The sequence below is a fragment of the Erinaceus europaeus genome, chromosome 23 (assembly GCF_950295315.1).
Source record: "Erinaceus europaeus chromosome 23, mEriEur2.1, whole genome shotgun sequence".
In the NCBI taxonomy this organism is placed as follows: domain Eukaryota; kingdom Metazoa; phylum Chordata; class Mammalia; order Eulipotyphla; family Erinaceidae; genus Erinaceus; species Erinaceus europaeus.
This window is the reverse complement of record NC_080184.1, coordinates 14,649,588-14,659,856: the sequence shown is the minus strand read 5'-3', so window position 1 is coordinate 14,659,856 and position 10,269 is coordinate 14,649,588. Positions and strand designations below refer to the sequence as shown.

Genomic DNA, 10,269 nt, shown 5'->3' with positions numbered 1-10,269 from the left:
TGGGGTAATAGCAGGATGGTTCTGCACACAGACTGTTCTGCCTGAGGCTCTGAGGCCCCAGGTTCCATCCCCAGCACCACCAGCAGCCAGAGCTCAGCAGGACTCTGGGAAATAAACAAATCAGTTAATTAAAAGAAGAAGAAGAGAGAGGCCTGGCAGTGGCGCACCTGGTCGAGCACACACATTACAGTGCACAAGGCCCCAGGTTCAAGTCCCCCGTCCCCACCTGCAAGGGGAAAGCTTCATGAGTGGTGAAGCAGAGACACAGGGGTCTCTGTCTCTGTCTGAGAGTCTCTGCAGAGCAGTGCAGCCCAGGAGGTGAGAGCAGATACAGAAGAGCACCGGCCCCTCCCGGCTATCCCCCCCAGAAGAGACGCGGGCGGGCGGGGAGACAAAGGAACGATATTTCCTGCCTCCGGAAGCGCGGGTGAGAGACTGGTGGCTGCAGGAAACACTCGGCTGGGCCCCCCGCCAAGGCGGCCACAGGGTCAGCCAGGCCGGTCTGGAGCCCCAGCTCAGAGGGACCCGAGGTTCTGCTACTCTCCCTCCTGGCTCCGGAGCACCCTGCTGCCGAGCCCTGGCCCCACATGGGAGCACCAAGCCAGTACTGGGGGAAGCTCCCTGGATGGTGGCAGGGTCCCTCTCTGTCTAAATCAGAGAGAACTAAAAAGTGGACCCGGGAGGCTGCCCAACAGTGCTGTGCACACAACAAGCCCGGATTCATTTCTCAGTGCGTGAAAGTAAAGCAAAACGGGGGGGGGGGCAGGTATCCAGTAGAGTGCACGTGTCACGGCGCACAAGGAGCCGGGTTCGAGCCCCCGGTCCCCACCTTGGGGGAAAAAGTTTCGGTGGAGCAGGGCTGCAGGCGTCTCTCTCTCTCTCTCTATCTATCTATATATATATTATATATATTATATATAAATAATTAATATATAATATAATAATTTTATTATATAATATTATTATATTATAATTATATTAATTATATAATATATACTTATATTACAATAATATAATATTATAATAATTATAACAATAATTATTAATATAATAAATATATATTTTATATATTATATACATTTATATTTTATATATATATAATATATATATTTCTCTCTGTACCTAAAAAAGAAGGAAAGTAAGAAAGAAAAAGAAAGAAAGAGAAACGGGGTGGGGATGGCCGCCAGGAGGTATCTGTGGGGTCATCCTTCAGGTCGCAGGTCTCAGCCCTAACACTGGTAACAGAAGAAATGAGATAAAATGTCAGTAGCGGCCGGGGAAAAGGCCCAGTGGGCACAGAGCAGGACCCACAGCCCGAGGCCCCAAGTTCACAGCCAGTGACACCATGTGAAATTCACTCTGGCTCAGGTCAACTCAACAGAGCACATCTCTCATTGTACTCAGAGCCTGGGAAAGAGAGAGAGAGGGAGGGAGAGAGAGCAAGGGAGCTTCTCCAGATGCCATGTCATCTCCCATGTGGCGCCAGCTTCTGAACCTGGGCCGGCTCGCCCACCGACTTACACGGCAAGGCATACGCCCTACCCGGTGAGCCAGCTCTCTGGCCCCAACAGAATAAATCTGGAATGGCAAATCAAAGCTTTCTTCCCCCAGGGCCCAGCTCCCCAACTGTCCCTCCTCCAGGCAGCCCTCCTGGATAGCCTTTGTGTGATCCCAACCCCCACCCCAGCCCAGTCTCTGCGACCCCACCCCCCAGGCTGACCCCAGGCCCAGCTGCGTGGAGTCTTTGGGGACTTCCTGTGGTGGTATTCTATAAATACCACCACCGCTTCCCACAACCACCTCACCCTTCTTGGAAAAAAAGGAACAGGAGCCAAAGGGCTCAGCCCAGCGAGTGCCAGGGGCCCGGGAGGTGGGGGCCGCATCCTGCCCCCCCCCAGCGGCCGGCCCCCCCGCCCGTGACACCCGCCTGTGTGCCCGGGACCCCCCAGCACAGCTCAGCCCCCGCCCCCATTCCCCGGGGACCCCACTTGGGGGGGTTGCGTGGGACTGACACGGGTGACAGGTGGTCCTGGAGTCCCTCAAGAGGGGGTGGTGGACACTGGGCCCGCGTGTCCCCCAGGAACACACACACCCGGGGCATGCTGGCTGGCGGGTGCCGCGCTGGGAGGGCGGGGAGCCTATTGCTTAGTGCAGCGTGCCCTCTGCTGGGCAGCCGGCGCCATGGTGGCACCATGACCCAGCGTCCACCGTCTTTAGAAAAATGAGTATTTTATTTCTTACAGAGAGAAACCGGAGCACATACAGGGCAGGGCCAGGGATCGAACCCAGGAGCCGCAGGCCTGCAAGTCCTGCGCTCTTCTGGCTGAGCGGACTCTCTCTCTCTCTCTCTCTCTCTCTCTCTCTCTCACACACAGTTTTCTGTTCCTTTTCTCTTCTACCTCCTCAGTCTATAGACGAAGAAGACCTCAGCATAATCTATTTAGGGTTTTTCTTCTTTTTTTTTAAAGATTGTATTTATTTATTAATGAGATAGGAGAGAGAGAAAGAACCAGACATCTCTCTGGTACATGTGCTTCCGGGGATTGAACTCAGGACCTCATGCTTGACAGTCTAGTTCCTTAGCCACTGCGCCACCTCGCGGACCACGGGTTTTTCTTCTTTTTTAAAATTTTTTTAAAAATTTTATTTATTCCCTTTTGTTGTCCTTGTTTTATTGTTGTAGTTATTATTGATGTCGTCATCGTTGTTGGACAGGACAGAGAGAAATGGAGAGAGGAGGCAAGACAGAGAGGGGGAGAGAAAGACAGACACCTGCAGACCTGCTTCACCACCTGGGAAGCGACTCCCCTGCAGGTGGGGAGCCGGGGCTCGAACCGGGATCCTTACAGCAGGTGTGCTTTGCACCACGTGCGCTTAACCCGCTGCGCTACTGCCTGAGTCCCTAGGATTTTTCTTCTAAAACTTTATTTCAAGAGGGGCCAGGCAGTGGCGCACCTGGTTGAGCGCACACACGTTCCAGTGCACAAGGACCCGGGTTCAAGCCCCCAGTCCCCACCTGCAGGGGGGAAGCTTCGAGAGTGGTGAAGCAGGGCTGTGGGTGTCTCTCTGTCTCTCTCCTCCCCTCTCAATTTCTCTCTGTCTCTATCCAAATAACACATAAGTAAAAAGAAGAAACCAGAATTAATCTATATTAAAAACACAAACTTTATTTCAAAGAGGAGAGAGAGAGAAACAGAGTCTCCCTCTGGCACCTGTGATGCCAGGGAGGGAATCAGGACCTCAGGCTGTGAGTTCAAAGCTCAACCCGCTGTGCAGCCTCCCCCGTTAGTTTCTTTGTGATCATTTACTTTTGCCTCCAGGGTTCTCGCTGGGGCTCGGTGCCTGCACCATGAATCCATCCACTGCTCCCGAAGGCCATTTTTTCTCTTTTGTTGCCCTGGTTGTTTCATCGTTGTTGTAGTTATTATTATCGTTGTTACTGATATCATTATTGTTGGATAGGACAGAGAGAAATGGAGAGAGGGGGAGAGAAAGACAGACACCCGCAGACCTGCTTCACCGCCTGGGAAGCGACTCCCCTGCAGGTGGGGAGCCGGGGGCTCGAACCGGGATCCTTACGCCGGTCCTTGTGCTTTGCGTCACCTGCGCTTAACCCTTTGCGTTACCGCCCGACCCCCTTTCTTTGTGTTTATGACAGAGACCAGAGCCCTGCTCAGCGCTGGCAGGAGGTGGTGCAAGGGATCGAACCCAGGACTTTGGGGCCATTAGTTTCCTGACACGGTGCTGTAAGGCACTAAAATCTCTCCCCAGTCCGTTAAGTAAATGTTTATAAAGAAAAGAAACACAAGGGGGTGAGGGAGACAGCACAGAGGCTCTGCAAACAGTCTCTTCCGCCTGAGGCTCTGAGGTCCTGGGTTCAAGCCCCAGCACCACCATCAGCCAGAGCTCTGCAGGGCTCTGGGGAAAATAAATAAATGAATGAATGAATATAATTAAAAATTAATACAGCTTAAAAAACTAAAGAGGGCCAGCAAGACAATCATCTGGAGAGAGCACTGCTCAGTCCAGCGCGAGACTCAGGTTCTAGCCCAGCACGTCAGCACTGGAGGAAGTTTGGGGCTGAGCGCACACATGTTACAGTGCACAAGGACCTGGGTTCAAGCCCCTGGTCCCCACTTGCAGGGGGGAAAGGTTCACGAGCGGTGAAGCAGGGCTGCAGGTGTCTCTGCCTCTTTCTCTATTTCTCTCCCTAAAAGGGGGGGAGTTGGACTAGGAAGGCCACCCAGCAATTAAAAAAAAACAAAAAACTACTGAATGAGACACTCAGATAACGAAGGGGGCCCCTCACCATTGGAATGAGCAGCAAAACCTGTGGCCAGAAGCCAGCTAGACTAGGGCCTGGGCCTAAAACACAATCAGTGGAATTTGAAGAAGAAAAACCTATGGCCAGAGGCCAAAAGGAGTCATCCCCTAAGTGGTAGAGACTTGGCCTAGCTAGCTAGCTAGCGCTCCAAATATCCAGTAACCATACAGGTCAACAAGTAAAGACTGTATTATGCCTGCCTCCACCTAGGAGCCCTCCAGGCATTTGGGGGTGTCTCAGCTGGCTCCCCTGCCCAGGAGGAACCTGACCTGGACTGGCAGTCAGGAAGGGCTTCCTGCAGGAGGGGACAGCTGAGCTGAGCCTTAAAGAGCAGCTGGGTGGCCCGGGGAACTCGATGGAAGGTGGAGTGGTGCAGTGGTGTCTGTCTGTCTGCTCTCCCTTTCTCACTCTCTCTGTATTTCACTCTAAAGAACAGAGCTGGAGAGATAATGGCTTAATGGCTCTGCAAAATCCCATGCCTGAGGCTCCAAAGGACCCAGGTGGAATCTCCCACACCACCAGAAGACACAAGACACAGCTGAGCAGTGCCGGTGGAAGGAAGGCAGGAAGGAAGGAAGGAAGGAAGGAAGGAGGGAGGGAAAGAAGGGAGGGATGGAGGGAGGACGACCTGGGTTGTCTTCATCTATTTGTCTCAAATACCGAGCCAGAAACCCCCAGCACATCTGGCTGTAGACCAGTGGCTGCAGATGTTCCTTATTCTTCCAGTTCCAGCAGGGGCAGGGAGAGGGGGCTCTTCAACGAAGAGAGCTGCAGTCTCTCGCTGTGACATGGGGACGCACAATGGATAAGCCCCTGGTCAGCATGTGGTCAGTTCAGTCTCTGGCACCCCATATGCCAGGGTGATGTCCTGGTTCTCTGTTTTTCTCTTTTCTGTTTTTTTTTTTTTTTTTTTTGCCTCCAGGATTACTGCTGGGGTTCGGTGCCTGCACCATGAATCCACTGCTCCTGGAGGCTGTTTTTTTTCCCTTTTTGTTGCCCTTGTTGTGGTTATTATTGTTGGTTGTTGATGTCGTTCATTGTTGGCTAGGACAGAGAGAAATGGAGAGAGGAGGGAAGACAGAGAGGGAAGACAGAGAGGAGAGAAAGACAGACACCTGCAGACCTGCCTCACCGCCTGGGAAGCGACTCCCCTGCAGGGGGGGAGCCGGGGGCTCGAACCGGGATCCTCACGCCGGTCCTTGCGCTTTGTTCCAAGTGCACTTAACCGTGGCGCTACAGCCCAACCCCTGGTTCTGTTTTTCAATTCTCCTCCCCTGCCCTCCCCTTCCTCGTCCCCCTCCTCTCTCTCTCTCATACATAAATAAGAATAAATACTAAAAATAATAATGGTCCAGGGGGTAAATTCTCAAGCATGAGGTCCTGAGTTCTATCCCTGGCATCACGTGTACCTGAGTAAGGCTCTGACACCCCTCCCACAGTAATAAATAAATAAAATCTTAAAAAAAAAAAAAGCTTAAAAAACAAAACATAGCAGTATTACATCTGGATCACGCGAGCTTGCTTGCTTTCTTTCTGTCCCCCCTTTGACATTTACAGAATAAATTAAAATCCAGGAAAACAGATCTGAGCCTGGGGGCGGGGGTGGGGGGAGCCCCGAGGGTGGTTGGTGGTCCTGGGTTCTGTCCCCCGGGCCTCCTGGCGCCCGGCGCTGGTGTCCAAGGCTGGGCCGGGGTCGTCACTTGCCGATGCAGAAGTCCCTGAAGATGACGTCCAGCAGCTCCTCGGGGCCGCCGCCGCCCGCCAGGTGTCCCAGGTGAGCCCGCGCGGCCCGCAGCGCCTCGGCCGCCAGCGCCAGGTCCGAGGAGCCCCGGGCCCGGCGCAGCGCGTCCAGACAGGCCTGCAGGTGGTGCCGGTGGCGGGCCCGCGTCAGGAGCGGGGGGCCTGCGCCCGGGTCCCCGCACCTGCAGGACACGACAGGGGACGCGCGGTTGCCTCCTGCACCCCGGGCCGCGCCCGCCCCCCGAACCCCGGGGACCCAGACCGGGGCGCTCACAGGGCCGCCAGCTCGGTCCTCAGCGCCGCCAGCAGCGTGTCCAGCCCCTGGCCCGTCAGGCAGGACAGCAGCAGGGGTGCGGGCAGGGCCGCGGGCAGGGCTGCGGGCGGGGTCCCGGGGGCCAGCAGGTCCCGTTTGTTCAGCACCAGCAGCAGGCGCTGGCCGCCTTCCCGGGGGTCGCGGGCTCCCAGGGGCGCCACCACCGTGTCCAGGAAGTCGCGGCTGGACGGAGAGGCCAGGTCTGAGGCATCGAGCACCGCCAGAAGGAGGTCGGCCTGCTCCAGCCTGGGGAAACACAAACAGACACAGAGACACAGACACACAGACACACAGAGACACAGACACACAGAGACACTAGCCTTGAGGACGGGTAGGGTAGGGGCGGGGCAATGGGCGGGGCCTGGGCGGGAGGCGGGGCCAGAGCCCTGGTTGGGCAGCGTGGTGGGCGTGGTCCTGGTAAAGGGCGGGGCTAACTGGGAGGCGTAGACAAGAGTAACTTAGGGGCGTGGCCATGATTAAAGGGCAGCCTGATTGGAGGAGTGCATCCAGTGAAGGGGCGGTGCCAAAGGAAGGGGCGTGGTCATGCTAATGGTGTGGCTAAATGGGGCGGGGCCAAGCTAGGCTGGGTGGGTCAGAGTGGGAGAGGCCACATTTGTGGGCGTGGCCTTCTCAGGGGCGTGGCTGGGCGTGGGGGCGTGGCCAGTTCCACAGGACCTGCAGGTGGCTTCCTACCTGTCCCGGGCTCGCCGCACGCCCTCCTGCTCCACCGGCCCGACGCCCTCCCGCAGCCCCGCCGTGTCGCTCAGTAACGCCGGGAAGCCACCCAGGTCCACGGGGGTCTCCAGCACGTCGCGGGTGGTCCCCGGTTCGGGGGACACGATGGACACGGGCTTCCGGCCTGGGGGTGGAGGGGGAGGAGGGTCAGGGCCGGGGAGCCCCGGGCCCGGGCCCGGGCCGCACCCCCACAGCCCCTCACGCACTGAGCAAGTTCACCAGGCTGCTCTTGCCGGCGTTGGGGGGCCCCGCGACCACCACGTGCGCCCCCGAGCGCAGCCGCTGGCCCCGCCGCGCGTCCTGGAGGTGGGCGCTCAGGGCCGCCTGCAGGCGCTGCACCTGGCTGTCAGCTGTGGATGCAATGGGGGGGATGGCGGGGCGCTTTTAGGGGGGCTGAGATGCCAGGGGCCACCCACCTTCCCTCCAGGAGGTCCCACCTCGCTCCAGGACGCCCTCTTCCAAGTTGTCATCCTCGCCAAAGTCGATATACGCCTCCACGTGGGCCAGCGCCTGGGGGTGCAGGCGGCAGGTCTCACCCAACCCCCAGCACCCCACCCCAAGGCCAGGGTCAGCCGCGGTTCAAGCGCCAGGCTCACAGGACGCTCGGGCACTGGGCCTGGGCAAGCGGGGGTGATCCCAGGGTGCAGTGGGGGGACAGTGGGGGGACCTGCCTGGGTGAGGGTCTCGGCCCAGCCATGGCACAGATGCCCCAACTCCCCGTCCAGCTGGCGGAGGGCCTGGCGCCGCTGGGCCTCGGTCTCCGCGTGGATCAGGTCCGCCAGCCCTTCCACCTCCGTCAGGCTCAGCTTCCCGTGTGCAAAGGCCTGACGGGTGAACTCGCCTGCCTCGGCCGGGCGCAGCCCGGGCACCCTGCCTGTGGAGAAAGGTGCCTGTCAGCACCCGCCCCAGGGCAGCAAGACCTACTGCAGAGTGACACCCACCGCAGAGTGACACCCACCACAGAGTGACACCCACCGCAGAGTGACACCCACCACAGAGTGACACCCACCGCAGAGTGATACCCACTGCAGAGTGACACCTACTGCAGAGTGACACCCACCACAGAGTGACACCCACCGCAGAGTGACACCCACCGCAGAGTGACACCTACTGCAGAGTGACACCCACCGCAGAGTGACACCCACCGCAGAGTGACACCTACCGCAGAGTGACACCCACCACAGAGTGTCACCCACCACAGAGTGTCACCCACCGCAGAGTGACACCTACTGCAGAGTGACACCCACCGCAGAGTGACACCCACCGCAGAGTGACACCCACCACAGAGTGACACCTACTGCAGAGTGACACCCACCACAGAGTGTCACCCACCACAGAGTGTCACCCACCGCAGAGTGACACCTACTGCAGAGTGACACCCACCACAGAGTGTCACCCACCACAGAGTGTCACCCACCGCAGAGTAACACCCACCACAGAGTGACACACACCGCAGAGTGGGTGATACTCCCCCAGGCAGTGACATCTTCCAGGCACTGACAGCTCCCAGAGAGTGACACCCCCCCAGCCAATCAGCCAATGACACCCCCGTAGTGACACTGTGTCCCCTACCCCACCCCCACCCCCACCCCGCAGTGCCACCCACACAGCCAGCAGGGGTGACACCTCGCACGGAGCTGCAGACTCACCCAAGGCCTCCAGGACGCCGCTGACCACGGCGGTGCCCCCGTGTACGTGGAACTCGGCGCAGTCCTCCCCCGTGAAGCTTTGGGGACCTAGTGGCGGCGAGGGGGGGGTCAGCCGCGGGGCCGGCCGGGCTGTTGAGGACGGGGGCGGGGAGGGGGGGTCCCCTCACCTGGGAACCAGAGCACCAGCGCGCGGTCCAGGGGCTCCCCGGAGCGCGGGTCGCTCAGCAGCCGCAGGGAGGCGCGGCGGGCGGGGGGCAGGGCCCGGGGCGCCGTGAGGCTGCGGAGGGCGGCGCCGCTGGCCGGGCCGCTGGTGCGGATGACCGCCACCCCGCAGCGGCCCTGGCCCGAGCTCAGCGCGAAGACGGTGGCCCCGGAGCCGGCGCGGGCAGCCGGGGCGCCGCTGGCCGGGCGCGCGCAGAGCCTGGGAAGGAAGGGGGCCGGGGTCAGGGCCGGGGGTCAGGGTCGCGGGTCGGGACAGACGCCCCCCAGGGGCAGGATCTGGGCGAGGGGCGGCGATCAGAGGTCCCCGCCGAGCAGACGGGGGTCTGCAGCTGCGCTGGGTGGCAAGGGGGTGACTACAGCCCACCCCCCATAAAAGGTCTCTAAAGCCAGGGCGGGGGGTCCCGACAGGCCGCCCACCCCCGTCACGATATCACGCGCACCCGAGACCTCCCACCTGCGAAGCCCACGGGCCGCCCGGGCCGCCAGGGTCCGCAGCCCCGACCTCATGGATTCGCCAGCCGGGACCCGCCTGCCCGGCCTCCGCGGGCGGCTTCAAGATCGGGCAGAAGCCCCGCCTCCACCTCGGCGCTATTGGCTGAGTGCCCAGGGCTCTTGGCTCCCATTGGGCAGCTGTGAATAAGCGCCGCCCACTCACGGTGGCTCCGCTCCCGGGGGCCGGGGATGAGGAAGAAGCCGCAGGGGCGGTGCCGGGGGGCGGCGGGCGGGCCTTTCCGCCCGGAAACCGGCGACGGCTATTTCGGGATCCCGGAGCAGACACCGGAAAGAGGGGTGGGGAGGGGAGACGGGCAAGGCTTGGCAGCGGGCGGGGAGGAATGACTCCTGGCCGCGGGTTCGAGCCCCGCATTGTCCATCTGACCACGCTGTCGCTCTAGACGACGCCTGAGCATCTCAGTGGCTGGAAGGGGTGACTTTGAGGAAGCCGGGAGCTGAGGAGACCCGATACACAGTTCTGGGACGATTCCTGCTTGCTTTTCTAGAATGTTCCAAGAGTCTCCCTCCCTGTTTCCCCTGCGCTGTTCTCTGGGCCCAGGGCAGCCTGTCTGTTATTCTTTTTTTAAGAAATCTGAATATTGCTCAGCTCTGCCTGATGATAATGGTAGCGATTGAGCCCACTTGAGGCTTGAAAGTGGTTTGATTCCTGTCTGTCTGTCCCCCTGGCAGAACCACACCACCCTGTACCTCCAGGTCACACCACTGAGCCGGCACAGCTGGGGAGGCCCGGCGCTGCGTACTGCAGGGATGGACGCGTTGCTTCTCTCCTCTCC

The 10,269-nt window shown here is 59.5% G+C and overlaps 1 protein-coding gene across 2 annotated transcripts; it reads right to left on the bottom strand.

Annotated features, from left to right (window-relative positions):
• Positions 1–5,841: 5,841 nt before the first annotated feature.
• On the bottom strand, positions 5,842–9,567 carry GTPBP3 (GTP binding protein 3, mitochondrial). 2 transcript variants are annotated; one of them, XM_060182349.1, is made up of 9 exons: positions 9,438–9,567; positions 8,929–9,182; positions 8,762–8,848; positions 7,784–7,986; positions 7,550–7,622; positions 7,319–7,462; positions 7,071–7,236; positions 6,339–6,560; positions 5,842–6,246 (listed from the first exon to the last, which is right to left on the bottom strand). In XM_060182349.1, exons 1-9 carry the CDS (start codon positions 9,488–9,490, stop codon positions 6,021–6,023), a joined length of 1,428 nt encoding a protein of 475 aa, XP_060038332.1. In that variant the 5' UTR covers positions 9,491–9,567; the 3' UTR covers positions 5,842–6,020. The 2 variants fall into 2 exon arrangements, with proteins under 2 accessions (XP_060038332.1, XP_060038331.1); XM_060182348.1 differs by having other exon boundaries at positions 6,339–6,623; positions 9,438–9,566.
• Positions 9,568–10,269: the final 702 nt, after the last annotated feature.